This window comes from Impatiens glandulifera, chromosome 4 (genome assembly GCF_907164915.1).
Source record: "Impatiens glandulifera chromosome 4, dImpGla2.1, whole genome shotgun sequence".
In the NCBI taxonomy this organism is placed as follows: domain Eukaryota; kingdom Viridiplantae; phylum Streptophyta; class Magnoliopsida; order Ericales; family Balsaminaceae; genus Impatiens; species Impatiens glandulifera.
The window spans coordinates 51,902,558-51,920,054 of record NC_061865.1 but is presented as its reverse complement, the minus strand read 5'-3'; the positions used below and the strand labels follow the sequence as shown (position 1 = coordinate 51,920,054).

At 36.7% G+C, this 17,497-nt stretch overlaps 1 protein-coding gene across 1 annotated transcript; it reads right to left on the bottom strand.

The window, feature by feature from the left end:
- Nucleotides 1-6,219: 6,219 nt before the first annotated feature.
- LOC124934237 (nuclear pore complex protein NUP155-like) lies at nucleotides 6,220-16,307 on the bottom strand. The gene is given in 21 exon segments (XM_047474736.1): nucleotides 6,220-6,352; nucleotides 6,979-7,210; nucleotides 7,213-7,297; nucleotides 7,927-8,148; nucleotides 8,274-8,607; nucleotides 9,353-9,375; nucleotides 9,377-9,507; nucleotides 9,564-9,684; nucleotides 9,686-9,786; nucleotides 9,789-10,024; nucleotides 10,128-10,375; nucleotides 11,108-11,320; nucleotides 11,407-12,212; nucleotides 12,215-12,412; nucleotides 12,415-12,937; nucleotides 12,939-13,053; nucleotides 13,496-13,758; nucleotides 14,723-14,784; nucleotides 14,787-14,848; nucleotides 14,955-15,124; nucleotides 15,953-16,307. Coding segments are annotated over 21 exon segments (4,425 nt in total). The 5' UTR covers nucleotides 16,115-16,307; the 3' UTR covers nucleotides 6,220-6,234.
- Between the last annotated feature and the right edge of the window lie 1,190 nt (nucleotides 16,308-17,497).

The following is a 17,497-nucleotide window of genomic DNA, read 5'->3' as shown; positions in this document are numbered from 1 at the left end:
TAGAACTTGTCACGCCGGAGAACAGATAACACCTCACGAAGATGGGAGAGGTGTGCCTCGCTATCACTGTAAATCAAGATGTCGTCGAAGTAAACGACTACAAACTTCCCAATGAAAGGGCGAAGATCCTGGTTCATCACACGCATAAAGGTGCTAGGAGCATTCGACAGACCAAACGGCATAACCAGCCACTCATATAAGCCCTCATGAGTCTTAAAGGCAGTCTTCCACTCATCACCCATGCGAATACGAATCTGATGGTATCCACTCTTGAGATCCAGTTTGCTAAACACAGAAGCACCACCCAACTGATCCAACAAGTCATCCAACCGGGGAATAGGAAACCGATAACGCACTGTAATCTTGTTGATAGCACGACTATCAATGCACATACGCCAAGACCCATCCTTTTTTGGGGTAAGAAGGGCCGGGACAGCACAGGGACTAAGGCTCTCTCGAATGTGTCCCTTAGCCAGCAAGTCCTCCACCTGTCTATGCAACTCTTCATGTTCTTTGGGACTCATGCGGTAATGAGGACGGTTGGGTAGGGCAGCACCTGGAACCAAGTCAATGTGATGCTGGATATCACGCAAAGGAGGCAAGGCACAAGGCAGATTCTCAGGAAAAACATCTGCAAACTCCTGTAACAGCGGCTGCACTGGAATAGGCACCTCAGAACTAGCACTACAGGTAATCAGCGAACATGAGATTACCTTGGCGGTCTGAAAAGGACCCCGAGACAACAAGGTGGTAGGGGGGGACGCATGATGAGTGGGGGCAGCACCCTTCTTGGGCTGATTTGGCATCAACACAATCTTGGTACCATGAAATAAGAACGTGTAGGTATTAGCACGCCCATCATGTATAACAGAATGATCAAACTGCCAAGGGCGACCAAGTAAAAGGTGACAAGCATCCATAGGAACCACATCACAATATACAGCATCACGATAATGGGAACCAATGGAAAAATTAACAAGTACGCGCTTGGAAACTGTAACATCCGTACCTTGACTCAGCCAGGACAGGCGATAAGGCTTGGGGTGAGGTTCAGTGGACAGACCCAGCTTCGAAACTGCAACCTCAGAAATCACATTCTCACAACTCCCAGCATCAATGATGAAGGTGCAAACTTTGCCACCGATGGTACAAGTGGAATGGAACAGATTATTGCGTAACCACTCGTTGTCAGGAGCACGAGGGGTTAAACATGATCGACGAATCACCAAAAGGGGGCCAACATCACCAGAAACATACTCCTGCTGCCTCATCATCATAAACATCATACACTGGGGCTGAATCTGAAGGAAGAGCAGAGTCAGGATCATCCACCTCAGTAAAAAGACCACGATTGGTGGACTTTGGGTTGCGACACTCTGCTTGGCGATGGCCAACTTCACCACAATTGAAACAACGCAAGCCACCGGGACGTCCCTGCGGGGGGGCTGTAGTGCTGCGAGGGGGGGGGGGGGGGGATGGGCCGGCTGGGAAGAAGAACCAATGCCACTAGTGGGGACAACCTGTTTTCCAAAGCTACCCGAACCGCGCCTGGCTAGCTGTTTCTCAGCCTGTGAAGCACGCTGATGTGCCTCAGAAACAGTCAAGGGATCAAACATATTCAAAATATCCTGCAACTGGAGGCGAAGGCCACCAATATAGCGAGAAACCAACTGGAGAGGGGACTCAGACAGGTCAACACGAGCCACAAAGGTGTAAAACTCAGTGGAATAGTCATCCACGGAACGAGAACCCTGACAAAGATTCTGGAACCGCTGGTACAGGTTACGTTCGTAATTATATGGTAGAAACGCAGCCCTAATATGCTTCCTGAATTTGTCCCAATTCGTGAGCTTTGCCTTACCATGACGAACACGTGTCTGTTTCAACTGCTGCCACCATGCTTGTGCACGACCATGTAAGCGGATCGTAACAAGGGGTACACGACAATCTGCAGGAACTTCCTTGAAATCCAGAATCTCTTCACAACCTGAGAAAGCCAATCAATAAACTCTTCCGGTGGTAGACTACCATCGAACTTAGGGATGTCCACCCTGAAAGCCTGCTCTCAGCGATGATTGGGGCGTTCAGGGGATCGATTCCGAAGACCACCGAGAGGGTTTTCATCTGTCATCGTAACATCATCTTCAGGGTGGTGCGTGTGCATAGATGCATCCATCCGTTGCGTCAACCATTCAACCTGCCGCCTCAAATCGTCGTTATCACGGCGAAACTCAGCGTTTTCACGTCGCAACTCAGCAAGGTCACCATCATCAGCACCAGGGGTAGGGTTGCGCGGCTGTCTTCGGGGCGGCATACCTCAGGGTCGACTGGAAACTGATATCAACTGATGCAGCGTGCGTGGCTAGGATGAACCTTTATCAAGATTCGTTGATTCTTACGAATACCGAAAGTTGATAGATATTGAGGAAACCTCGTTTTCTAATTAATAATCTTCCCCTCACAAAGTGTTTTAAGATTCTTTTAAATACTCAAACCCTAGCTTGCAAAAGAAGTAAACAACTTTTAATAAATTGCAAAAAAACACCCGAAACTAATAAAAATGCGATTTTGAGCCCCTAAAGTTTCCGCCCGAAAAACACTAGGCAATCGTCGAAATCTGATACTTGCGAGATATTTTCGGATGCTGCAACTTTCGCATAAACGCCTCTTCGACTCGCACCGCATCATTGACCCAATGTATTAGTCAATGCCTATATGACTCAGATGACTTAGATGGTCAGATGGTCAGATACATTAGTCAATGTCAGATGACCCAAATGAATTAGTCAATGTCCATATACATTACTTAATGTTAGAAATGATCCAACGAATTAGTCGATGACTAAGATGGTTAGATGCATTACTAAATGTCAAATGTTCAGATGTTTTACTCAATGTTAAATGGTCAGATGCATTAGTTAATGGCAGATGTCCTAGATGCATTAGTCAATGCACATATGTATTACTGAATGCTATAAATGACTCAAATAAATTAGTCAATACCCATATGACTTAAATGATCAAATGTATTATTCAATGTGAGATGACCCAGATGCATTAGCCAATACTCATATATTACTCAATGTCAAAGATGACTTAAATACACAAGTCAATGTCCAGATGACTCAGATGACCTAAATGTCCAAATACATTACACAATTTCAGATGGCATTGATGTATTAAGCAATGCTAATATTCATTACTCAATGTTATAGACTTGAGTTCTCCTAGATGCCCCATATGTTATATCTTCTCTCTTCTAGAGTTTCTTCTAGAGCAACTTAACAGTTTATAACGTTAAGCAAGTCCAAACAATATTGGAACTTGTTATAAGGAAGCGGCTTGATGAACTATCAACAAGATTATCAATAGTTTATACTTTCTTCACCTTTATTCTCTTCTCACTCATATGACATAGTTTAGTCAGGTTATCTTTGTAAATCTTTGAAGATTCAACAAATAGAACATGAGACATTAGAACTCTACATAAAATATAGACTACCATTTTTGACACATTTCAGAACAACATCAAAATCATTGAAGACATTCAAAACTCCACTTTCATCGTTGAACTAAAATCCTTTATTATTTAGAATACTCAAAGATATTAAATTCTTAATAATAAGTGGAACGTGTCTCACTTCATTCAATATACAAAATTTATCATCGTGCATCATGATTTTGATTGAACCAATCCCAACTGCATACTTTGCAATCATTGATAAAATAATTAGAGAAACTAGAATTTCTTATTAGCAAGCATAAAACAAACTAAATGTAATGAAAGATTTTATATAGTTAATGATTACAATAGACTAAAATATCATTAAGTGCTAATAGACTAAAATACCATTAATTGCTAATAAAGATAATAAAAGTAATATATCTAACATCCACTCTCAAACTCATGATACAACAATAATGAGCATTGAGAGTTTTTCAGTCAGAAAACGAAAGCGCAAAGTCGAGTGCATTTTTATAATTGTATCAGCAATCTATAAGGAGGAATGAACGAATGGAAAAGTTATGGTGTGAGTATGTAGATGATGACGAGTGACATGACAATCAATCTCGATATGTTTGGTTTACTCATGAAAGACAGAACTCTGTGCAATTTGAATAGAACTCTGATTATCGCAATGTAGCGAATTGGGTGAGAAAGAGAATACCCATATCAATAACCAGCGTAACTAAACAATTTCACAGGTAGTCGAGGTCATGGCATGATACTCAGCTTATGTAGAAGACGGGAGATAACATATTGTTTCTTGCTCTTCCACGAAATAAGTGAATCATCGAGGAAAATACAATATTCAGTGGTCGACTTACGGTTCGTAGGATCACCAGCCCAATCCGCATCAGAGTAGGTGCACAACTTTAATGAAGACGTGGAAGGAAACATGAGACTATGAAATTGAGTGCCCCGAAGATACATGATAATACAAAAAAAGTAGCACAATGAATTGTAGTAGGGAAAATGACAAACTGACTAACCACATGAACTGCATGCATAATGTCTGAGCGAGTTATAGTAAGATAAACTAAGTTGCCAACAGGTACAATAAAACCAGAATCCTCCAAATGAGTGTCATCGGACGAAGAGTAATTAACATTAGTCTCAATGGGTGTATCAACAATTCGGTTGTCGGTTAGTTGAGCACACTCAAACAAATCGGCAATATACTTAGATTGAGATAAAAGATAACATTTTGGAGAATAAGCTACCTCAATTCCCAAAAAATAGCGTAGCATACTCAAATTTTTCATAGAGAATGAATGTGTCAACTCAGACTTCAATGATTCAATATCATCATTATCATCACCTGTAATAAACATATCATCAACATATAATGATAGAAGAATACGTCATGTTGTTGTACGCTTGACAAATAAAGCCGAATCATGATGACTAGGAAGAGAGCCAAACAAAGCGATCAACATAGATAATTTTTCAAACTAGGCACGTGGTGTTTGTTTGAGATCATAAACAGCTTTGCAAAGTTTGCAAACTTCACCAAGTTGATGAGAAACATCCGAGGGAGACATCATATAAACCTTTTCATTAAGGTCACCATTAAGAAAACATTATTCACATCCATTTGAGAGATTTTTCATTAGCAAACCGAGGCAACAACATAAGGCAGACCGGGGAGACAACTTATTACGCTCAACATGTGATTGAAGGAAAAAACAAATACAACTGAAAACACGCAACAATGAATAATCAGGTGATTGACCATATTATTTTTCAAAAGGGGATAAGCCTAAATTATGAGATATTTGGATTCTATTGATCACATGGTATTCGTCCACTGACACAGTTTTTTTCTTTTAACCGGATTATATCTGGCTCGCCCCTATTTCAAATATCCGTGTGGATAATTGTGCTTCTTGCACGCTTCCTTAGGATTGTGAAGTCAAAGTAGAGGAAGAAAAAAAGGTGTATTTTCTTTATTTGTCGGGTCTCACTTTCGAGCAAGTTAGAAAGGAAAGGAAAAGAACGTCTTGTATGAACACCATATGATCATCATCTGACGAAAAATTCAGTGGTTGTCCAGAGAAAACCTCTTATTTAGTGGTTGCCCAGAGAGAAAATTCAAAATGTGCATTGACTATAACTACACGGATCAATCTCAAAAGAAGAGAAGGAAAGATGATAATTATTGAAAGGAAACCATATTCGTTGTTTCTTCTTCGTTAAGTTCTTATTTAGGGGCATATGGAAAGGGCCCTTGTTCTCTTTTTTTTAATGGAGGGAAAGTATGACAAGAAGATATTAGAACGCGCATTTAATAATAAATAAATAACAAACCAAAACCTAAGAAATAATAAATTAAGAAACTGCAAAACAAAAACAAAAAAACTGGCTTGAATTTTAAATAATACAAGGAAAACAATACAAGCTTGTTTATCTTGCATTCTCCACAAGTGTGGCCTACACTGATTTAACAATAAAACAAAAGACTGCAAAACAAGTTGTACAAAAATTAATGTGGAGAGATTAAATAGTGTACATTTTCCTACCATACAATATTTGAAAGAAAAAAAAACTAAATAAAATTGAACTGAAGAGTGGATAGAATGATTAATAATCTTATTCCAAAGTGCTTTTGAATTTGGATCTCTGATGCTTCTAAAAGTAGGTAACAAGTTTTCTCCTTCATACACATTTCTCAAAAGTATAAAGATGCTTTGTGCAATGGATGATGATACTTTCAAATAACCCGAGAAGAATTAGAACCGTCTGTAAGGATATGGGCTCAACACAAACTCTTCCAGCTCTTTAAAACAGCGATAAACACCTTCTGTTTGGTTCTGGGGAAGTGGCAATCTCCTTACTTCAGTCATATACCTGCACAAAACATTTGAATTTGAAGTACTTGACAAGGAAAATAATGTGAAACTATAATGTGGGAAAAATACTTAAAAACACTATTTATGTAACTTGATTAATTTACATGGGTTAAAGTTGTCTTTTGATTATAATACTTATCCAATGAACTTAATTCAAATAAACACTCCGGGAAAATAATGTGAAACTGAAAAATTAAGTGTTAAGAATAAATGTTGGTTCAAATTTGAAGTACTTGATGCAAATTGACCTGATAATAATGTTTGAAAAGTAATTAATGACTATGTTACCCTTGTAGTGACGTAACTTTCAAGGGTTAAAGTTGTCTTTTATAAGCATATTATACTACCGAGTTAAGTCATTCATAACTTACCAAACCAAGCTAGTTATTCTAGCTTTCATGTTTTAGCTTAATTTGAGCTGATTCTAAAGAATGAAGGGGTTTTAAGTAACACTGACCAAATTGACTTATTTTAAATAAGTACTTTCATTTTTCAGATTAAGTGATACACTACATTATCAAACATTGCCTTAGTTACTTAGATTAAGTGATAAGTTGTATTATCAAGCAGTGCAAGCTAAAAAAGTTCGGAAACTATAAATAGAAAGGGAATAGAATAGTTTACCTGTTCGCAGCACTTGTGATCTTATCACGAGTCCCTTGGTTAAGGGCAGTAGTTTGATCAGGTAAGTATGATCGGCTATTAATTAGGGAGGCCCCTGCCCTACTATTTGTACCCAATGTAGACATGGCCCACTCGCGAAGCACAACCAGGACCGAACGAAGCATGCGCAATCTTAGAGTTGCTGATGGCAAAATTGCTCCATTCGATAGAAGTTGGTCGTAGGAATTCAAACAGGTTCTATAGCACCCTTACAAGCAGCAAGAAGAGCTCTTGCTATGTCTTCATCTCCAACAGATTCAGCCCCTGAAGTTGACCGCTCCTAATCAATAATTCAAAATTCAAAAGTTTAGTTTTTGTTTGTGTTATCAACTTATAGAACATGTTCATTTTCAACCTGTTTTAAAAATTAATAAATCTCGAAACTAAGAAATAAACTGTTTTGCAACAAGATTCAATGACAAACAAAAGTTTATATATTTTACTTGGGCAATGTTTGATATAGGTTTTTTGAATAACCAAGTGGTTGTTTCCAAATAAATTGTCTGATGTAGATTATTGAAAATCAAGTTATTTGGGTAAAAAAAGAACATTAAAGGGTATAATATATAATGAACACAACTTTTTTTTAGATAGATGGTATCTGTATTTAGAATGATTTGATCGATGATTTGATAAGGGAGATTTGGATTAAATTGAAACAACCCTTTAACAAACAGGACTTAAGCTATAGAGCTTGTTTGATGTGGGATTATTTGAAAAGGAAATAGGTTAGGAAATTTGATATAAAAATAGGGTTATTTGGGTTAAAAATAAAGCAAGGGTTTTTAGTATTTTGGTTGAAGAACCAAGTGATTTGATGATTAAAAAATACATTATGTGATAAAAGATTTTTTTTCAAAATAATCAAATAACCAAATACACTATCAATTCTATGAAATGGAGGTGTACCAAGGCAGCTTTCTCGAGGTGAAGACACAAACTATCCAATGGTAGTACAACAGCTCCATCTCCAAGGTAAACATTAGAACCAACCCTTTTAAGGACTGCACAAGCTTCTGCAATCCCACTCTTTGAGAGAGCCTGATCCATCAGTCTAGCCCATGTCTCCCTTATAATACTGTTATCTGTATCACCAGAATAGTTCGCAAAGTATAGCATCTCCAAGCAGATCTGCACCACAAAATATAATCAGAAAAAGAAAATTTAGGAAACGTTTTTTTAATCTGTTTCTGTATCCTGATCCAATACGAAAACAAGGAATTTATAATAGTGTAATCTGTTTATGGTCTGCATACCTCCCAAATCTCAAATGGAACGGCATACTCATTGTATAGTTGAGTGATGCTTTTAAGATCTGTTGATAACTCCTTGACCTTTTCTCCGACAGAATGCAAAAAGTTAGCATCTACTGATGAATCATTAAGAGTAGACTCAGCCGAACTAGGGGAAGCCTCCATGTTAGAGGCAATGGACTCCAGTTCCTCTTTGATCTTGATTTGAAACCTAAGAACAGCAAGCTTTCCTTCAAGGAGATCAAGCAGCCCATCATCATAAGCACCGCGATTGGAGACATCTGGATTGTCACTGGCATTCTTCGCCTGTAAGACTGCATTACTCAAGTATTGACACCTGAAATTCAAAAGGCAACAGCCTAAATGATTGCTGGAAATTCACAGGGAAAAAGGAGTTCGTCGATTTAAACAAGTAAGGCTTTGTTTGATCTGGGGTTATTTGAATAACCAGGTGGCTATTTTCAAATAATCTTGCTTGATGTATTTGGGGTTGAGTAAAAAAAAAATAATATATATAATATTCAACTAGACGATATCATGGTATTTTATTGATGATTTGAATGATGTGGGAGTAGACTATTGATGGGATATTGGGTTATTTCGAAATAATCTCAAATAACCAACATCAAACAAGCCCTAAATGACAGTAGCTGAACATAAATTAGGAATGTGGTTTTTTAGCCTGCTCAAAATCATGTAGACAGATTTCAGAACTTTTTAATTTGAAAAAAGCAACAACTTAACAGAAATAGAAGATTTTTTCCTTGTAAAGGACAGAACCATAGTCAAGGACAAGAGTGTGCCAGTTGGCAAACATCTCAGAAGAAAGTGATAGTAGCTTCAACCATAAGTTTTTGGTGTTAACTCCAGCAGGCAAAGGTTAAATTTTCAATCAAATGATATTTTATTAGAAAAATAATTAGAACAAATCTATTCAACCTCTTTTTTTCAAAACAAGTGAAAATATTAGTATTACTCGGCAAAAAAGCAATTTAAACTACAGCATTTATTATATCAATACAGAAAACAATCGAAAAAACGTGAAAAGATGCACCAAGGTCTTGAATAAGAAATGACATTACCTCTGCTCTAATGTAGGCGCAATATCTGCTCCCATCACCAGATCTCCTTTCTGTTAGCCTTAACAGCACATGGAGCTGCAAGAGCATGTTGCCTCTCAGGACATAATATCGTGCTAGGAGTTCAGAATATTTTACTTGATTCTCTTGATTATGTGCTTGTGAATATTAGTCTGGCCCTAGAAACAAGATAATACAATCTTTCATATAAAACAAATTTTGAAGTCCAACTGGCAGAAAAGGGTAAAAATACTAACCTCTTGTACAGGTTCACGCAGAAGCATTCTGTAAAAAAGGGCTAGGTCAGGACCTCCATACTCCAACAACTCATTTTCAGAGGCCCAGATCAATTAATGTCCTGTATAGAAACTCGTGAAACGATCTATCAGCTGACTGAACGCCAAGTTGAACAATTTGATGAATATACTTCTTGCGGGTGCTGGATCAAGTGTTGATTGTGCCACAGGCCTAATAGGAGAACCAAACTCCCTACTATGGAGAAGTTCCACCTTTCAAGAACGCAAAGCAGAAGTCACAATTTCATAACACTGTTCACGTTGAGCAAGAGCACGTCCCTCCCTAGCTCCACCATCTATCTGTTCATTATAGGCATCACCAGCAGGATCAAGAGCCTCAGCCTTCTGTAAGGGCAAACGAACAACTGCTTCATAAAATCTGCACTGAGATAACACAAGTATCATTAGTATTTTGCAATGGTTAAACAGAAATATAAGCTAATTGAGAGGTTTCTGCGTTCAGCTTGGCGGATTAAACAAACCTCAAGTCTTCAAAACGTTTGCAGACTGTTCGTAAATCTGCAGATTCAGGAATCTTACTTAAGTGGTTGAAGCTTCTCTGGCACGGTTTTGCCTCTCCTCCGCATCAGGAATATACAGAAGCTCTTTCTAAACATTCTACAGCAAGATAAAATTTGTAATCTGACTCCTTATAGTAGCTTGGACATCCCTCCCTTAGCCTAGTACTTATGTCACCCACGGTTCCCCTGCCATCTGGACCAGTGTAATACTGGGTAGGTGTATGATAATTGACACAAACAGTTAGAGCTGGGAAGACCTTGTTTGATGAGAAAGTGGATTATTTAGGTTAAAGGACTAAAATATCCTTTGTATTTAATATTTTAAAATGTTTAAAAGAAATAAAGTAAGGCTAATTTAGTTGATGATTTGATTGATCAAGAGATTTGTGATGGGATAAGGGGTTATTTGGATTAAATTCAAATAACCCTTCATCAACCAAGGCCTTAGTGTAGAAATGACAAGGCCTAGTCAATCAAATTATTAAAATCATCAACAAAATACTTCATTTCTATACTAAGACCTTGTTTGATGAGATGATTGATGACGGGATAAGAGGTTATTTGGAATAAATTCAAATAACCCTTTAGAAATGACAGGCCAAAATCCAAATCAATCAAATCATCAACTAAAATACTTCATTTCTTAACTATCTAAACTAAGACCTTGTTTGATGACGGGATAACAGGTTATTTGGATTAAATTCAAATAACCCTTCATCAAACCAAGCCTTGATTTTGAAATGACATGACCTAATATATATATTAGTATATCTACTGATTTTTGACAACTTATGAGAAACCGTTAATAGAAGATGATAAATAATAATCTATTTAAAATTATAATTATCTAAAGCTTCCAATAGAAATATGAAGAAGACCAACAAAACAGCTACTAGTAAGTCAATGACTATTTTATATAGGATCCGAAAATATATAAATACCTCCATTAAAGCCGATATAAGTCTTGTAGCAAGCTGGTCCCCTTCTTCAGTACAAACTAATTGATGAAATGTCAACTGAGCCAGTGCTTGCTTTAGCGTAGCATCAAAATTTTGAACCAAGCGTGTGAGATGATGCTGGGAAACTAGTTGAAGAAGAAAAAGAGCTTGAGCAGACCTAAGAAGTAACTGCCTGATACACTCCATTGCTCTCACCTACAAGGACAGGGAAAGAGCTCTAGCTTTAGAGATAAGAGCAAACAATAGTAAGACGACAACAGGATAACTAATTCCAAACTCACTTCCATTGTAGCTAATTCAGTGGAATTATATGGGAGTCTTTGTCTCTTATTTGATGAGACGACATCAGCAGATCCAACATTCCTAGAATATGTACCAAATAAGTTCCTTACAGCACCCAAATCTGAACCAGCCCCAAACAGAATTGAACCAGACACGTCTCCAATTCCCGCAACACAACCATACAACCCCCTTCTCTGATTCCTCCTAGACCTAAGAAACTTCTCCAAAGAACGAATTTTATCCTCGAGAATTCGCATTGCACCCGACGATAGCCTGCATGAAACCATTTCATTTTCAGCCGCAAGACTGGAAGCACTCGAGCCTTTTGCCACTATAACTGGAAGCTCCCACAAAGGCAAAAGTAATCTCGATGTGCACAAACAGAGCCCCTCATGTGCACCTGAAAAAACAGGCTCAGCCTCTTGGACAACTTGGCCCATGCTGAATCCACCAGTAACAGTTCTGGTGTTCGATAATGCACCACTACCACCTTCCAGCAATGGCATTCCAACAAGTCTTGGATCCTCGAAAGCCTCAGCTGCCTTCTCTGCAACAAAGTTACTGATGATATTTTCCGTTTGGACTATTTTAGAAGCAAGTATTAAGCACATTGCCGCTGACTCTCCAGCTCCAAATCGGTTGAAAAATTCCTCCAAGGTTGATCTAGCCAGACTAGACTCCAACAATTTCCTCAGGATGTCAACTGGCCTGTTGAAGACTAGTTCCATCATCCCCATTGTGCTGAATACAACCATTCTTCTTCTAGGTAATATATGTTGAGTTGAAAGATCCCCTCTAGCCCAAGCTTTCCTGATTCCTTTACAGAATCTTCCCCAAAATTGTCAAACCCACAAAATTCTAATTGAGAATATAACGACTGCATAGCAGTTGCCGCATCTGGTAGGGGTAAAATGTCGGCCACAAACAGCATACGACCCTCAACGGGTAGTGAAGATACAAACTCTCGAAGTGCCCGAGAACTTCTTGCACCTGTTCCAAAATTACAGTTAAAGGAGATTGTGTGCTTGAATCCTTGTTTACAATAAGAAGAGGTGACATGGTTGACGGCGAGGAATCAGAGAGAATGAGAGTTCCAGCAGAATAATATGAGGATTCAATTTTTAGTGACAGCTCCTCATCCTGAGAACGCCCAGCAAGAGATATCGGTCCAAAAGCTCCACCTACGCCTAGAGGAGGAGAAGGCCTGGTTGTCACAACTTTCAAGCAATATGGCTTGTGATTATTGGCATCAAATGCACTCAACCCAGCAATACCACCATTATTTCCACTAGATGAAGTAGTTGTTAAATACAATCTTCTGCCATCAGATAGAACAACAACAAGATGCAGCCCCTTCGATTCCAGTGTTGAAAGAGGAGAAATGCAAACAATTGATGTCTTTGCTGGTCTAGCTAGGGGTCTTGATCCAGCCGCAGGTCTACCACCAAAATTTGCATCTCTCACGTTAACTAGATTTTTCTCTTCTGCAACTTTTTTGAGTGCATCATTACCATTAATTCCAAGAAAAAAACACTTGGATTTTCATCTCCTCTGTGCGTGCATACAGGATATGCCTCTCATTATCAACAACCATTTCGATAATAGAGTCAGCAGCTCCAAATTTGAATACATTGGGAACTACCCATCTGAAGTACACATTCACAAGTACAAATATATTAGATGGTCATATAAAGAAGAATTCAAATACATACTTTGCAGTTTGAAAAAATGTTGACAAGAGGTTATATTGACACATGGAAATGTAGGTTTATTAAATGAACAATTTCAAATACTTGCAACTTGCAAGATGTATTTGCACTTTTTTTTCCAAAACCTATTGAGTAAATCAAATATTATTGCACAACCTTTATCTGATTTCTATTGGTAGATAAACATGTGAGCCACTACTTGGAAACGATATATTACTAAACAAAAATACTGATGCATAGGCATTATCTTTAGATATTTGTCATTCTTGTGATAATATTATTTTTTAAATGTGGAAGTTAAAGAGAACTTAAAATTTGAGGCCACGATTTTTTTGCAAATACAATTGATGGTATCCAATATAAGTTGAAAGATATATACCTTGAAATGACACTTCCTAATCCTGAGGTGACACAAATTTTTCTACAGCGTTTTTGCCATCCCGAACCAGTTGAATAAAGTAATTCATAGATATGGCCATCACGTCCAGCCAGGAAAATACGACCCCCATCAGTACATGTGATGCATGTCATTGTAACCCCATCAGAGGGTACTGTATACTCTGGAAAAAGTTTGAGTGAAACTTCTGCATATGGGTCTGTACCATCACTCTTTCCAGAACAGCAGACACCTACAAGTATCAACTGAGGACGATAGAAGACAAATACAATCACTCACATAATAAAATATACATAAAGATAAAGATGGGGGCTCATGAAATAAATCAGAAATGAGCTTCCTCTGAGAAAAAACACAGTTAATCAGTAGTACTTGTTAACAAAATAAATAAGACAAAGATTTATCAATGCTGAAAAAGAAGCGAAAGATACAAGAAGCATAGTTAGAGGTATTAGGTTCCTAAAAGAGATAAATTCCAGAAGGAAATAAAAAGACCAAGAAAATACAAAACTGATCCAATTATACATCTCATGAATAAATTCCGATCAGTGATTGCTAATTAAGCTATGACGGGTATACCAGTTAAAAAGAAATCCTAAACACTAAAAATGGTACGGATTTGTGTTTATGTAAATTTATTCATCAACAGAACCAAGAAATGTTTCCACTGCTATAAATATGTCAATGGTTTTCAAATGATGTCGAGAATGGGATTATCAGTCCAGTTACATCTACAGAACTTGTAGCAAACAGAATTATTACCAAAATGAGCTCTGCAGGAATGGATGTTTATATGTATGCTTAATGTTGAAAAAATATTTTGACTAACATTTCAAGCCAAGCAAATGGTCATTCTTTCCTATGATTTATTGAATTAGCTTGACTGGTTCACAGTGACAAAAGTATCAAATACAACAAGTTAGTTTATAGTTTGTGGAGTTCAAACCAATCAAAACTATACGGATGCAGATAAGGAAACGCATGCACTACCAACACAAGATTGCATATTTATGATGTTCAAAAGTGATGAATTACTGATTCTACATCCACTTACAGATTTTCTGATAGAATGTCTGAACCAATATAAAAGATAATAAATACCAAATGATAGTCACAGAAGTATGGTATATAGCATTAACTAGTATAGATGTGAATGATAGGCAAAAACTATATGGGAGAAAAAGACACGTCAAATAAGGATGCCATTACCTCAACAGGAGTAGCTAAGATCAAAAGGTGTTGAATAGCTTCAATAAAAACGCCAGGTTTGCTTTGGCTAAACCAACAGCACAAATAGCTTGTTCGTCCCCATTATATTCAGGACATTGATCATCCCTAAGCCATATAACAAATAGAGAAATCAAAGACGTTTCTTTAGCGAGACACGCATAAAATAAGAATAAGATTAATATATGATATCCTTTGAACCATTTGGTCTAACCACTTATCAAAGCGCCACAAAAACAAGGAATTATCTACAGATGCCCAAGCCCTGCGAATCTCTGGGAAAATTCCACATAAAGCAGTTCCTTCCCCACCGGCTACATTGTATCTTTCAATAAGTATAGGAGGTAGCTCCCAGGTATTCGCCACTTCAACCAAAGGAGGCCACTGAAATTACTTGCACAATGTAAGATTACGAAGATAATGCATCAAGTCAAACAAAATGGAAGTTTAATTTAGCCAATTAGTTAAAACTTCAGTTATCCATTTATTACAAATATGTTTCCATAGATAAGGATGTGTACTTAGAGGACAAAGTAGCATGTAATAAGTAATAGAACTGTATCAACATACCACTCATCTTGCTAATTACGAACATGTTAAAAAAGACTGTACACAATGCAAATATCAGAGCTAATTTTGAAGGCTAGGGCACTCCAGAGTGGTTTTACACTGATGGGTTCATGTCCATTTGTTTGAAAAGTTGAAATTAAGGATTAGATTATCAAATGATGAGAGACGTGTCATTAAGGATTGAATCATGCCCTTATAAGCCAATTACTCATCCTATTACACATCACTATGTTTCAATCCAAACTTCATCCAATCCGTGAAACAAACCACCTTTACAAAATGTGCATTCTCCCTGCAACATTCTAAAAGTTACAGATGATAAACCCACAAAGTCTGGATATGAAATAAACAGACAGATGAGGGGGAAGTTTATGTATCTAGTCCAATCGTTCAACACCACCATCTCCATAGGTGGGTACAATTGTGAGAAGGACACTTCCTTAGTTAATTTCCAAAGGATATAAAATTCAAATATTACCCATAGCTAAAACTCGAAGAGCTCCAAATAGAAGAAATTGAAAATAAAAAACAAAAAAAAACTTTTGAAGTATTTCCCGACTTACAAATTCTCGTTGATGCTTAAGTGAACAAGAAATCGGTAAGTTGAGAAGTGAAGTTGTACTTCTTAGAGCACTGAATTACCTCTCTAGGATGAGTTGCATATGGATGACTAGTGTATCTAGACGCTTCAAGAGATTCTTCGAGATCAAGTTGCGCGGAGACATCTCGTCCAATGCGGTCAGTAATTACGAGACAAGCATTGGAAACATCACGCAGAACAATCTCGCTATCCCAAGAAGACATTTTTGCTCACAGAAACCCTAGATTCGTAACTGATGAATGCTGATTAGCACACGTATTTACTAGGGTTTGTGAAATTGAAAGCGAAACAACGGATTAAAGAGTGTAGAAAGAGAATATTCCGTTCAAAGTTGAGATTTTTAGAGAGAGAAATGGAAGAGGGTTTTTGCTCCTTCGAAGGAGAGGGGGGTTTAACGATGATGGCCGGCGGGCAACGGGCAACGGGCAACGGACCCTAATAAACCCCTAATTGCTTGTAATTAATAGATTTACAAAATAATATTTAAAATTTTGAAATAAATAAATAATAATTATTAAATATATTTATTAATTATTTAATATTTTAAACGAATTGTATAACAAATATTTATTATGTATGACATTTTTATTTTTTATAAATTTTATTGAGTAATTATTTATATGTTCCTCCTCGTGGTGACGATTGCACAATTATATTAACGGTTGCAATTATATTAACGGCGATAAAACGACAAAAATATAAGAATCTTAATTTATGTATAATAAATGTTAGAAAAAAACTTAGGGTTTATATGGACTATTAGAGATGATAATGATGTTTATTTTTTGGAACAGAATGAATTTATCATTTCTTATGTTAATGTATATAGTTTAATTTTACTTATCAAATGTTTAGAAAACTTTAAAAAAAAATCAAGAAACTGACCGTTATCATTAAGTACAAATAACTAGGAACTTGTATCAAGTAAGTTCAAATTTATTATTTGAAACCTTACTATTTAATTATTTATAACCTTTTAAAAATTTAACTACAATTTTAGAGATTTTACAAGCATATAATTGGACCTCAGGTTCTAAATTTAAAATATAATATATTATAAAAAAACAAAAAAAAAAAACAAATTTAATTTCAATTCTATTTTGTCCCTTTAAACAAATAAAACATCATAGTAAATTAGATCACTAAAATTACTTATGGTTGATGTATAATGGGTTGGATGAATTTTTTTTTGGATAAATTTAAATTCCATTATATTAAAGTCCGTTATATTTATTTAAGATTCTACATCCATTATTGAGCTAGGCTAGATAGGAAAAACGATAGCACTCACACAAGATACAATGCTTCTCTAAGACTAGATGCGTTGAATCCGGTCTTAGCATCAAAGCCTTATTTTCGAGATCCAAGGTAAATAGTTTTGATGAAAGACCCTCTTGTTTGCTTCTTCATGTTGTGATCGCAGCCTCTTTGTCTTTTGTTTGATCCTCTCGAGTCGAGCCCAAAAGATCTCAGGATGTATCTTATATTGAGTCGGTTTGATAGTTGTTACCCTAATACATTTTAAACTAATTTTAAAATAATTAAATTAACAAAATTAAGTAAAAGATTAATATAAAATAATGTCA